The sequence below is a fragment of the Schistosoma haematobium genome, chromosome ZW, assembly GCF_000699445.3.
Source record: "Schistosoma haematobium chromosome ZW, whole genome shotgun sequence".
Taxonomy (NCBI): domain Eukaryota; kingdom Metazoa; phylum Platyhelminthes; class Trematoda; order Strigeidida; family Schistosomatidae; genus Schistosoma; species Schistosoma haematobium.
Genome location: NC_067195.1, coordinates 53,642,261 through 53,656,108, shown reverse-complemented (window position 1 = coordinate 53,656,108; position 13,848 = coordinate 53,642,261). Strand labels below are relative to the sequence as shown.

General features: G+C 31.6%; 1 protein-coding gene across 1 annotated transcript in view; it reads right to left on the bottom strand.

The window, feature by feature from the left end:
* MS3_00010421 (uncharacterized protein) overlaps positions 1 to 13,848 on the bottom strand; it is a gene marked incomplete at its 3' end in the record, with an annotated part of 41,018 nt that overhangs the window by 11,239 nt on the left and 15,931 nt on the right. Inside the window, exons 13-18 of the mRNA XM_051218787.1 lie at positions 11,734 to 11,877; positions 10,114 to 10,536; positions 8,442 to 8,606; positions 5,306 to 5,496; positions 2,082 to 2,177; positions 1,287 to 1,563 (exon numbers count right to left, since the gene is read on the bottom strand). Coding sequence (XP_051071847.1) covers positions 1,287 to 1,563; positions 2,082 to 2,177; positions 5,306 to 5,496; positions 8,442 to 8,606; positions 10,114 to 10,536; positions 11,734 to 11,877 — 1,296 coding nt within the window. The remainder of the gene's footprint in view (positions 1 to 1,286; positions 1,564 to 2,081; positions 2,178 to 5,305; positions 5,497 to 8,441; positions 8,607 to 10,113; positions 10,537 to 11,733; positions 11,878 to 13,848) is intronic.

The window sequence follows — 13,848 nt, the reverse complement described above, 5'->3', positions numbered from 1 at the left end:
TCTCTAAGGGCTCTTGAGCATGATATTCAACATGGATTAGGGGTCGGAGTTTTATAAACCCCAAAAATGGACTATCTGTATCTAGCAACCCGGTTTAAGTGCTAGAATTCTGTTTTATTTCCCCTTTTGTGAAAACCTCTACCACATAAAAGCGATGAATAGCACTTCCTTAACAGTGGCTATAAGCACATGGCTATGTAAAAGTATTTTGAGATGGAGAATCAACTTTCTAACTTTGTTTGTACCAGTCCATTTGAGGGCAAGGTGGACTTTAATATTTGACGACTAATGAAAATTCTCGATATAAGATTATGAATGGGACATAATATTCGTAGTTTTCAAGTCAGTGATTAGTGTTATTTTTTCAAATACAAGACATCAGCTTTATTAAGAAATTTTCGTTCATCCATCATCCAACGAAATAAAATGATATAAAAATACGTAGATATATGGTGTATGGTAAAAATAACTAAAAGCAGAACTGGTGTAAACCTTCGCAATTAAAATGTAAAGTGAATTTAATTTAAAAATGTCACGAATATTCAGGACTTGACAACGCTGTTGACAGTAGCAACCTAATGGTTGAGGATACCTAGCGCAGTCAAACCAGGGATCAGGAATGAAGGAATCGAAGATATATTTGAAGAACAATTGATGTGTCAAGAAGTATGTGACCTAAGCTGACAAGTTATTGAAAGGGGGGCGAAGCACGGCGTGCGTAATGGTGATCTGGTGTGGATACGTGACCGAGAGCCTTTAGCTATGGTGTATCAGGTAGAACTAACGAGGTCAGCATCAATGTTGAAGGCTTATAGAACTATTTATTGTGGGGATTTATTTACCACTATAACGTTCATGGTAATCAAAACACAAGTCACCCAATTCCGGAATGATAATGATCAATGTTCTTTAATGTATGATAGGATATGTTCAAGTCCTGAAGTCAGATAACTCTTGATAAATGCTAGTTATTATACCTGTTTTTCAACATAAGCAACATTATGATCATTTTGGGTGGTTGAAGTTGGTCGGTAAAAAAACTCTGCAACAACGTTTCCTGTCAGTTAGCACTATTCATCAAAAGATATCTGAAATTGTTAGGAAACTGATTCTTCCCATAGGATTCAAGTTTCACATTGAAAAACGTTACCATTAAGTTATTCGGGGTGCGACATACCCTGAGTGGGACAAAGGTATTTAAAATTGACTGATCAATTAATCATTACCGATTTCATGTTAGTCTAATTTTTAGTGTTGATGATATTATGATGATTCGATTTTATTACCTTGCATAAACGTATTGCACTTGAATAAGCTTTTGCTCTTGTCAATAAACGAATTGCTTGATCTATACAACCTTTCAATTTTAAATGATTCCCTAAATGATGACAAGCACCAGGATCATCAGTTTCATTACATATTATTTCAGCTTCTGATTCTTCACCAAGACAACATAGTACACGTACTAATGATAGGTAATCTTTCGAGTTAGAATAATACGTTTTCGCTTCTTCGAGACACCCCTGAGCTTCTAGTGTTTTTGCCCACCAACTTTTGATATTTCTAAGTTCAAAAAGAAAAAAAAGAATGTTTCAACGTTTAGTCAGTCAATTTATATTTTTTTGAGGTTTCCCTACAGTTAGCGGTACAGAATGAGATCATTTCGTAATCATGTTGGAAGGGTCTTATTTTTAAAACTATCTACACAGTCTTAGTTTTCACTTTTTGCATATCTGGATTTTCACAGTTGAAATAACAAATCGGTTTGAGCTAGACCATCATTAAAACCCTGAAAGCACTGAACGGCCGTTTCGTCCTAGTACACCACTCCTCGACATGCACACACGGAAGTCGGAGCCAGGACACTTGACCCTGCGTATGAATCTTTAACCTCTAGATCTATCTATCTATCTATACACAGCAAAAACTAGATTATGTATTCTCAGATTTGTTTTACTTCAACTTATATTACATCCATGCATATTTACCATTGAAAATCTATTCATGTTCAATGAAAATAATGATCAATATCAATACAATTTAACAAAAATGTTTTATTCAAATAAATTAAGTATACTTACTGATCATTTTGTTTATTCACAAATGATTCTAATAATTCTGGATTATTTTGTAACATTCTAGGAACTTCAAACTGATAAGTTCCTGATTTAATATAACTAAATATTAAATATGAATGATCTTTTTTTATTTTAAGAAATTAAAGTCAATAAAAACAAATGTGAATCTAAAAACGGTGAGACTATAATTTATAGATGAACCAATCAGATTTAGGCGCGAAGTTCATTCACCCATTTGGCCAAATATCATTTTGGCATTTTAGCTGATGTCAGTTCGTGATGAAATACCGTAAATCTAGTTCCTAACCTTACCTATCTAATTGTAAATCATAATCCTTATTCTTCAAACTACTTTATAACCCTCATTTAACCCTAGTAAGTAGGGAGACACTCTGAAGGTCACTTTGGTTTCGCTCAAAAATCGTCCATAAATTATAGTCTCACTGTAAAAACATATCAGGATCAATGTTTTAACGGCATAAATTTATAACGAACAAAATGTATGGTATAGTAAAATATAGATAATCACAATTTGATGAAGTTTATCTTAGTATTATATCATTATAATTATTGTTAGATGTTGTAAGTTTAACATTGTAAATGAAGCTACGATATGAAGACTATGGATCATCGGTGATTCCTTCTTCTTGCATTTTTTCTCTGATTGGTTGCTTAACTTAAATTATTCTTTTTATCAAACTGTGTTTTATTATCAATATTCCAATATAAAATAATCAGGAATATTGGAAGATAATTTCACTTGCGTCCTTGAATTTACAAAATTTCAAACATTCCACTGTGGAAACCCAAATGGATCCTCTTATCCCATATGGAATATTGTATATTGTAGAAATGCCATTATCTTACAAATTAATTTTTAATGACTGTGTTATATTCTTACGCAGATTAGAATAAGTTCATGGAACGTAGTCAGTCAGTCAGCCAACTACAACGTAGGACCAGGCACATATATGCATCGGTCCAAGTTCCCATACCTAATTAGCACAACAAGATGAACACAAAAGTAACAGAAGTAGTTAATTCAGTGGTGGTAATATGCATAAGAAATATTGCGTATAAGGACGTAGTACACGAAGAAAGAATTAGTTCGTAGAAAGAAAGATACGAAGCGATTTTAATGTCATAGTTTAAGGGAAGACCAAGAGTGTACACACCGACGCCATTGTGATCGATTCTGATCCATGTCACCCAGAGTCTCTAACCATTGGTTATCATAGTCACGCGGACCCCAACCAAGTACTTTGCATCTACCAACATGGCTCAGACTAGAAGTTAGTGACTTCAAGCACTAATGCCATGTTTTGGTTTGGCCGCCCCTAACTTAATTCCAATCATCCCCTACACTAGTCAGCATTGAGCGTCGCGGTAATCGGTGTTCAGGCATACGTAACACGTGGCCCAATCATCTCAGTCAATGAAGATTCACAACGTAGTACCACTAGTTCAGGTCATAATACAGCTACATTTTATGAACACAATGAAAAAAGTTATAATCGAGTTAATCCTATCTATTTATTCTATAACACATGCTTGCTGATATCCAGTTCTACATAGTCTTCATGACACTAAAACCAGTTTATTTTTTTATATATTTATTTATATTGTGTAAGATTTGTGGAAATACCTGACTGATGGTATTTCAATTAATATAAATACCTTCTAAACTGTTTTTAATGATTTGTAATTTTGCCTACTGAATTTTTAATTGAATTTTCCTATTCGAATATATCAAGACATTCGTTTAAACTACTGATGTTCTTGAAATCAAGACTATTAGTATTTAGTCTTCTGATATAATACATTTTTTTACAGTTATCGGTTTCAAGCTAATACTTCGGGGGTTTATTTGTCATTTCCTTACTGATATATATCTTTGTTGAATTGAAAATAACTTATTTCCATTATAAAACTAATGAAGTTAATGATATCATGTTTTAAAAGAATAAACTGTTACTTGTTTGTCTTAAAAAAACAATTTCCATGATTTTGACAAGAAAATGATGTATATTCCAAATGTTAAATGAATATGAATTTTACAAAACTAGCAAAGATCTTTTTATTTCCAGTAAGTACGAAACATAAGTCATTATGTCAATAGTGGTGTGGGCTACTGATGTCGACAGATATAAGTAGTATGTATTATCAATCGGATGTGAAATATCTGACGGCAGAAGGTTAAGAAGATCGGAAAAAAAGAGAACAAGAACCGAGAATGCTTGATGTGGAGAAGAAGGAATAATCAAGTCTGCGACAATCGGTTGACATTTTGCACATGAAGTATTCACTGTATGGCTCACAGATTTTACTGAGCGATTCCTTGATTGTGTTCTCGTTCACTATAATAGGATAATGAAAAATACTGTCAAATCTCATATTATTTGACTGTCTGTTCAAAAACAACTATGTAAGCATTTACTGAATATATTTTAGTGAAAATGTTGAATTTCTTCGATAAAAATCAAATTAATTAACTGCCAAAAGCTGACAGTATCATCAAAATGACAGATGGACTAGCTTAGAATCCCTGAAAGTTTAAATTTCCATCCTACTAATCGTGAAGTTTGACAATATCTACCTTGTACTTGCAGTTAAATTTATGATAAAAGGATATTTTTAGTTGTAAATAACCAGTTTTTCTAAAAAGATAATACTAAATAAGATTATATTGGGCATTTAGAAATAGAACAAAAATCTCAGGATACTTTCGATGATACTTTCAATAAGGACGAATTCAAGCAGCTAAATATTTGACTTGAGAAGCTTTAATTATCAATATCAACAATGTTATGAGGAATTATTTCTTAATAAGTAGAGTAAATTAGGAAAATAGCTCATTCTACAGTAGAATATCATAAATATAAATAATGGTCAACCATTTTATCTATAAAACTCACCCTTGTCTCGTCTAGCAACATATTATTTAGTCTTACTACTATCTAAATAAAAACACTTAATGATCTTCAACAAACCTTTTAGAATTCAAAGTATGATCGTTTGTGAGTGTAAATATTAGTACTTAAAAACTGTTTTTTGTTACAATATTATAATCATTGTTATATAGATTTCCATTAGAATGACAATGTTTAAATGTTTGAAGTCAGTGTCTTAACAGATGTTCAAGACAAGTACAGTTCTTTATCACTTTTAATCGGGTAGCTAAACTATTTTAACAATAAAAAAAATAATTTTGAAGTAATAAAACTTACTGTTCAATAGCTTGCTGAATGTTACCCACAGACTCCAATTCTTTAGCATAGGCATAATGAATACTACGTAATAACATACGATTATGTTGTTCAGCCGTTATCAAAGCTTTGTTCCAATTACCAAGCGACTGATGTAAACGAATTACCAAGTCCCAACGATTACATTGAATGAATAGTTGTTCAGCCTCCTCCTTAATAAATTAAACCAACATGAAGTGTTCAGAGTTATCAACCTTTCAAAGTATCATCGTACCATACCTTGTCTAACTAATGTATGAGATATACAAAATATATCATGGATTTTAATATCCATCTATTTTCAGTAAATCAAATACAAATCAGTGTCTTGCGGCAAAAAGTCACATGAAGATGTCTGTTTTGCACGAATATTTTGAGCCCAAGAAGTCATTATGTAACTCTACTCTAGCTAGTGAATGAATAGTACGGTATGCGATAGTTAGTTTTAAACAAAGTATTAGACCAGCTTCTGCAGATATTTTTACCATAACTTCAAACTGCTGACTAAGGCATCTGAATTCATTCTTAGACTTGGTTCTCATCTTAAGCTGTATTCATTAAAATTACAGAAAAAATAATTTTAATGGCATTGTCCTTCTTTGAACTAAGTGCCTTAATCAACGAAACCTTTTCAATCTATATAATGTCAACTAAGGGACGTAATAACAATGCCAGACAAGTAGAACATTGTCTAAAAAATTAAATTGTCGCAACTATGTGAAACATCATACCGAAGGAAGATGTCTTCTTCATTTCCTTCATAATTCAACAGTTTCAAATCTCATGACATAGCTCCGCTCAAATGAACACATGTTACCTAATGTTACCAAGATTTTCATTGGAAAAGTGTTAAAATCGTCAAAATAAAAAACGAAAAAAAGATTAAAGGATTTTTAGAAGCATGTCACTCATGTCATTTAACAATCAAGAGATTTGTTGGAATACCTTCAGTTTATTAGCTATTGAGAAAAATGTTAAGTAACTTCAAGATCAAGGATTAGACGAGTAATGAACATTTTATAAAAACCTGGTCACCCTTTACAATGCAATTAGTGACAAAAATCAATCCCATTCCTATAGTCAGTAGAAAGTATAAGTAAATCCTTACAAAAAAACTTTGTGCATAGACCAATCAGTTTACAGAATCCATTATCACCAATTCGCTTAGACCGTTTAAACATTATTTGGGAAAGTCTTTTGATCTGTTGTTATTTTCAGAGATCAAAAAACCATCTAGGTAGATTGCGTTTGTTACAAAATCTACAGTTCTATACAGTTATTATTAACAACTACTTAAAAGTAATCTAAATGAGCAGTTTCATTTTAGTAAAATGTTCATAGAATAAAACAGTAAATATTAACTCCAATTGTTACCATTAACAAAGAATATGCTATCAAATACTTAAGAAAATCTTATAAATGTTTTATTTGGAAAAGATTTAATACAAAAACACGCGTAAAGGGGTTTTTGGGAGCTATCAAATATCATACTATGCATAACGAACTAACCTTAGTTATATAACCATTGAAAACTAGGGAACGGTAAACAGCTTTTTCGCCCCGATTATGTGACTCTTTAGCGATACACAAACTGACCTCATATGTAGTACAATTGTAAACAATGAACGACTGGAAGTACATTGAATAATACTAATGGTTGTGTTACTAACTGAACATGACATTCTGTGGTTAGATCCCTGACAGTATCATCGACGTGCATTTCTGAGTTCCACATTAAGACAAAATATGTATCTACTGCTTTATAGTCCTCAGTGGTTATCTAATTTAAATCATTTCGTGATATAAACCTTAAAATAAAACAAGTATAGTTGTAAAGTAAAAAGATAATAGTCATTTTGGACTTCAGAGTTAGATTTTAATTCTATACTGTTTACCTAGAGATTTAAATTTATAGATCCCTGGAAACAACTTAGATTAAGTTGGATCAGTTTTACATCAGTATGGTACATATATCAATAACTTATTAGCTGACAAATTATTGTTAATGACTATAATTGTATGATAATAAAGTTCATTTATTTATTTCACGAAAATTAATAAGACTTTAATACTGTCAAATTAGCAATAACAAATTAGATAACTACAAAATACTAAACACTAGAAGAGGATTTCAGCTTATGTTTCAAATCATATCTTAGAACCACATAAGTGATATCACAAATTTATACATACGATTAAGGACTAAACGTATTTATACCTTAGATCACAATCTGAAACAATGATAGTTAAAAAAAGGATAGGAATCTAAAGGAGATTTGCAGAAATCTAAAGAATTTTGTATATATTTTACGTAAACAACCTAATCATCTACTCCAAAATACAGTATTCGCTGGGGTAAGAATACAATAGAATAAATCTTAACACCGTAAGAAAGCAAAAAATGACATATTTGTCTAGACTAACTGTAACTAGTGAAATGTAGATTGTAAACATCATGAACGAATTCTATCAAATATGGAACTAATGATTAAACAGTCTTTTTTAAAAAATGACTAATACGACTGTTTGTGGTATAACCAGTGATAAAGAAGAATTACTTGCCTACCGATATAAAAAGCGTTGTGAGGAATTAGAAATGCAGCAAACACTCATTCCTTATACGAAATCATTCACTGATACTTTTGTTCATAATGCCTCATCTCGATTCATGAATAAAATGAACTTTAGCCGGATTAAACTATACTAATGATCAGTATCAAAAAGAATTCCCAAAGTTTCTATAAAGAAGGCATACTTAGTGAAATCCAGTCAACTTGCTAGTGAGTCAGATATCCTTCCCCCGCACTGAATGATGATAGCGCTTTGCTGTAAATTAACTAAATTTGAAAATATGAATCATTAAATTCAGGTTAATTATCTTTAGAAGTAAAGTGCTCTCTCTCTGTGAGACACAAAAGCCCTTAGTTCATTCTCTTACAGGTGTACAATTTTAAGGGAAGTCTAAACTATGATATTTAATGTTTTCTGGCTTATAATTTTTCTGGAGATAATTTAAACCTATGACGAAAACCAACGACAAAAAAATCTTCCTAAAAAAATCTTTTAAAATATTTGAGGAATAAGACAATTGAATAGCAAATTAAAGTTTAACACTTACAGTCATACCAATTTGTAAAGCTAATTCTCCTGCTTGAGCTTCTAATTCTGGTTCTTTGCTTTTAAATTCACGTAACATTTTTGATCCCATTGGATTATATATTTTTCCTAAGCAAACACGAGCAACATCCAACCGACAAGTAGTAACACACATTTTAGCCATATTCTATAAAAAATTATTTTTTTTTCAAGAAGAAAAAGAGTTTGTTTAGGCAAATTGTATCATAAAGAAAGTTTAATTAAGGTGAAAAAATATGTGTACAAACTCATTCATAAATATATATCTACTTTCCTAAGAAAATTGGGCCACATTTTGAATCAATAGTGTGTGGTCGTCTTCCTCAGAAAATCAAGCCCAATCTTGAAAAATAGCGCACACTCATCAGCAATGCTCAGTTATTGTTTGACCTTGAATTGAAATGTTTGATTGATCAAACCTATCAATATGTAAGGTGGCTGCGAGTAGTCTGTTTAAACATTAGAACTAGGTTTCGCAGTAGTGAGCACTCACCACGATGTCTTACTATGAATCTTGAGGCTACTGATGCTCTCTATGGGATTTAAACCATAGTCACTTAGATTCATAGTTTAAAATGTTGAAAGTGAGTTTTTGAGTCGCGACTGAATCTTTGCGGGTTCGAGATATTTACATTTACTCATGTTTCCGTGGTCCTTAGTCCTGATAGAAATCGATCATTCAAGTTATGATTTATTCGCTTTATAAACCTTGTTATAAGGTTATATGAAATATTAGCCTAGAATCCCAATTTAAAAGTTATTTTAACATGAGTAACAGACCATACTAAATTGTTTCACAGTTGAATAGTTTCTTTTCTCATAATAACTATGATTATTATTAATGTCACTATTATCATTTAAATTTTATATCAAATCACTCAGTACAAAATACATCTTGTGAAAATCTATCAGAATCCACAATATTAACGGATGATTTGAATGACCCCATTTTTATCAAATCATGATTATTAGTATGAGAGTTTGTGTAGATCACAGTATTTCCACAGTTGAAATCACGAGTCTATCTAAGCTAGGCCGTCAATGAAAACCTGGAGACACTACTGAAGAATCTTATACTAGAACGAAACGGTCGTCCGTTTCACCCTGGTATGGAAATCGTCGGCAGTGCACATCCATGATCCCGCATGAGGTACTCGAACATAGGAGCCTCTGACTCGCGCGCAAACACTTAATCTCTAGACCGCTAAACTGGCATCCAGCGGTGTTGATTTATAACTTCAATCAATCCATAATCTTGTGCAACCCTTCATCCATTGCCTGAGGTAAATAACTGTCCGACACCCGACATGGATTGGACTCCGCTGGTCACGGCTACTCTCTAGAACTCCATAAGTTACATCTTGAAGCTAATCACTAGTGATTACATGTTTGTAATCAGTATGGGGATTTGTAGTCGAGACTCATACCAGGACAAAGTGGTCATTCCGTGCTTCTACGTTCTCACTAGTGGTCTAGCTTAAATCCACTCATGATTCCGACTTTGGGAATCATTATTGATCGGGTTTCGTAGATGACAAAGTCAAACTCAAGTGTGAGCACTGTATTTTTGTATGGTAAGGTAATTAAATAAAATATTTGTTTAACTAAGTCATTATACATTTCCCTGTATCAACGAATGATTTACTATAGCATACCTGCCAAACTACTGGACTTTTAATCAATTTCATGGCTCTAAATGCAGAATCCATTTCACCTAATGCTAAATAATAGCTGAAATTTAGCATAGCTTCACGTGTTTTCTCATCATCATCTTCAAGACCAATAAAATTTTGCATTACACATCTAACAATATAATGTACTCTATTCTGAGTTGTTGATTCATCACCATCATTCACTTCACTATTCATTGATTTCCTTCTTGAATGACTATTGATATCATCATTATCATTCAATTCTTCATCTTCTCTATGCAATGATGTATTCAGATCTAAACCATTATTATGATTACTTGTAATTGTTGATGTACAATCAATTTTATTGATTATGGGACGATTAGATGTAATCTTTTCAAAACGATTTCGATATTGTCCATCAAGAATAAGATGATTTAAATCACACTGAAAAATTGAGAATGAATTAGATTACTACTTTTGATGTATTACATGGGCACATAATAGGATCAACTAATTGAATATAAATGGATGACATTTTCAAATGATATATAGACGAAAAAAGATCATTTAAAATGGGCATATTAATTTAGAAATAATTGTAACATCAAAGTGACCAAAATAATTAACTTCGAATATCGATACCCTTTTATATCCTCTTAACAACTATTTTTATTGTAAATGATTACGATTTATGTATAATGGATAACATAGACTTCAGGACATCCTTTACATATTTATCTTTACTTTCTCTTGATAGTATGCTAAAATTGTTTAACTTTTTAGGATAACTACTGAAGTATAGAATGTTGGTAAATCTGACTGAAAAGTCCTTTAGTTTTACAAGTCAATATGTATGTGAAGAAAAATATGACAATAGTTTACACCTCGCTCTGCAATCATCTGGAAGGTGAACGAAAACTAATATGAACCAAATAGTTGTTTCTCTGTAATCTAGAAATCTTCATCAGTTCAAGCGTTCATTACATTACACATGATCAAACTTATAATTTGCAAATTGACTGGGGTTCTAATCATGACTGGCTGGATTTTCACTCTATGAGTTAAAATTGTATCGTACTTATCGTAGAAATGTTTTCCTGATTTTGAATATCATGAACTGTCTTGGGATAGTGTATATAATCAGCACTATTTTCAACTTTAATGTATCGCATTATGAAGCGAATTTTCAAATTCAGGTTTTGCTAGTTGAATATTATCAAAAAGTAGAATGTCATGAGTGATAGTTTATTCCTAGTTTAAAACTTTTCAGCATTTCGTTACCAGTTGCCATCGGACGGGTTAAACAAAGAGTCCCCAGATTATATAACAACCTCCTTTATTGATGGGCACAATGTTAACATTTTCCTACTTTCATCAATCTATAAAATAGCTAGAACGTTCTTCACTTGTATCATATGTTAATTGTCACCCTTACAACATCGTTAATTTTCGTACCTTTTGACTTCTCATTAGAATTTTGGGAACTTTAACTCTAAGCAAATCACATGCCAGCCCACAGTTATCATTTTCGCTTATTTGTTTGTTCTAAAAGTAGTTCACGTCAGAGATTTGTATAAATTTTCTTAATAAATATAGTTTAATAAGGTTTTGCTTGTATAAACGTAATAAGTAGTAACGTACACGAACAGAAAAATATATGAATGGTACTTCAACACCAATCAATGCACTATGATGAAAAGACATTAGAAATGATCCTTGAATTATTGTATCATTTCGATCTGGACTAATAAACAATGAAACAATCGAAGTAGAAACTTTCGATTTCTAAAGAAATAAAAATGGAGAAAAGCAAAGTAAAATTCATCAGTACAAGATTGTACTATTAGTTGTTTGACATAAATAGATCAATGGTTACTAAAATACATTTGTTTCTGGTAGATTTGTTTATCAAAAATACATCTCTTTCATGATAATTTATCCATTAAGTACTACATATTTGTTAGTATAGTGAACATAAAAGCAGTCACAAGTTTATTATATGTAAATTAATTTTAGTCTAAAATATATCATATTAAAACATCAAGGTGGTTAGTCGAAAACTACAGCTTAAATCTTTGAGGAAAACCGAAACTTAGTTAAAACAAAAAATTCATTGCTTGATCGTACCAAGCCATCATAATCTGTTTTATGTTGTAATGAAGAATAATTTCTATTCTTTTATTGAACGAAGGAAATCGTTATCGCAACTATAAAATCAGCTGTACTGCATTGAACATAGAATTAGTTACAAAGTATATTAACAGTTCCAATTAAACAAAAGTAACCAATGAACAATCGTGGAAGTAGTCAAGGTCAGGTTCAATATCTATCAGTTTAAAACTATAAAAACAAACAATTCATTAGCATGGTTTTTTTTAAATTTTCATTGAGTATACAACTGTGTGATGTCATCTTTAATATAAACTACAATATAAAACCCAGTAAATTTGGTAAATTAGTTGTGGTGTATTTGATATTTTCACTGATTACCTACATCCAATCAAAATCACATTTTGTAGTTTCACGTCAACGTCCAACCTTAGTTAGAGAGCCATTTAAATCCAGAAAATACTGGAAAGCTAAGCACCCGACTAACGAACACTTTACCTGCATTTAGATCACTGGGCTGGTATTCAGTAGATCACACTTCTAAATTTAGTCGATTAAAAATGTTCCATGGTCATCATGGTTGAACTTCACTAGTCAGTAAATTCCGCTATAGAATAATACAAAGTTCGAAACTCTCCACATCCAAATGTGTTACGAAATAATAACCAATTAATCAAACGCTTCAAACAACAAGATTCCTTTCTACTTTCAACTTTTTGAAATAAACAAGGAGTAGTAATGATAATAATTATAATTAAAAGGTCCTTATTTGTTTGTATATCAAATAAAAGCAAAATTTTGGGATGTTTAAGGAGTACGTTGTGAATTATGTCTGTAGATAAAAGTGTAATCAGCTAATTCGGACATTAAACACTGAATCAATCTGACCATGGTATAGTATTGTGGTGCATGCTACTTATGTCTGTCGACGTATTTAACACCAATCAGAATTTTAATGGCTGGCAGCCGAAGGTTGAGAAGATCGCATTGAAGTGAACAGGAATGTAAACAGAGAGTTATTGTAATAACAACAGGAATGAAGGAACGATACGTTTCATAATAGTCAACTGATGGATGATATACAAATGAATTATTTAATGTGTAGTTTTTGTACTTTATGAAGACAATCGGTAATTTTGTATTAACTAATAAATTGGTCTTTCCCCGGTGGGTGTTCGTTCACTATAGGATGTCTTTACTTCAATAACAGAATACCTTGGATCACTTCAGTTATATGGAATACTAGTTAAGATATGCTAACTCAACCAGCTCATTGTAGACTCTTATTTCGACTGATATACTTTAAAAAGAATGGTTGTCATTTTCATGTTATATATATTGAATTACGGTTACCAGTAGAAAACCCTAAGGCACTGAAGTTCAACAGAATGCCAACAATGAGCATCGACTAAAATAGAATGTATTATTTACATTCATCTATCAGCCAATAACATTAATAGCAAGAGAGAGAGCGGTTTTATTCAATGTAACCTTGTGCAATAGAAAACTGGAGTTTATTACCAGTGATACGTTAAAATATTTAAAGTTGCAAATCAAAATTATGAAAAATTTCTACAACCATATTCATGCGAACATAAGGAGTTTCAAAATAAGACTGATTGAATCTAAATAATAATAAAGGATAAA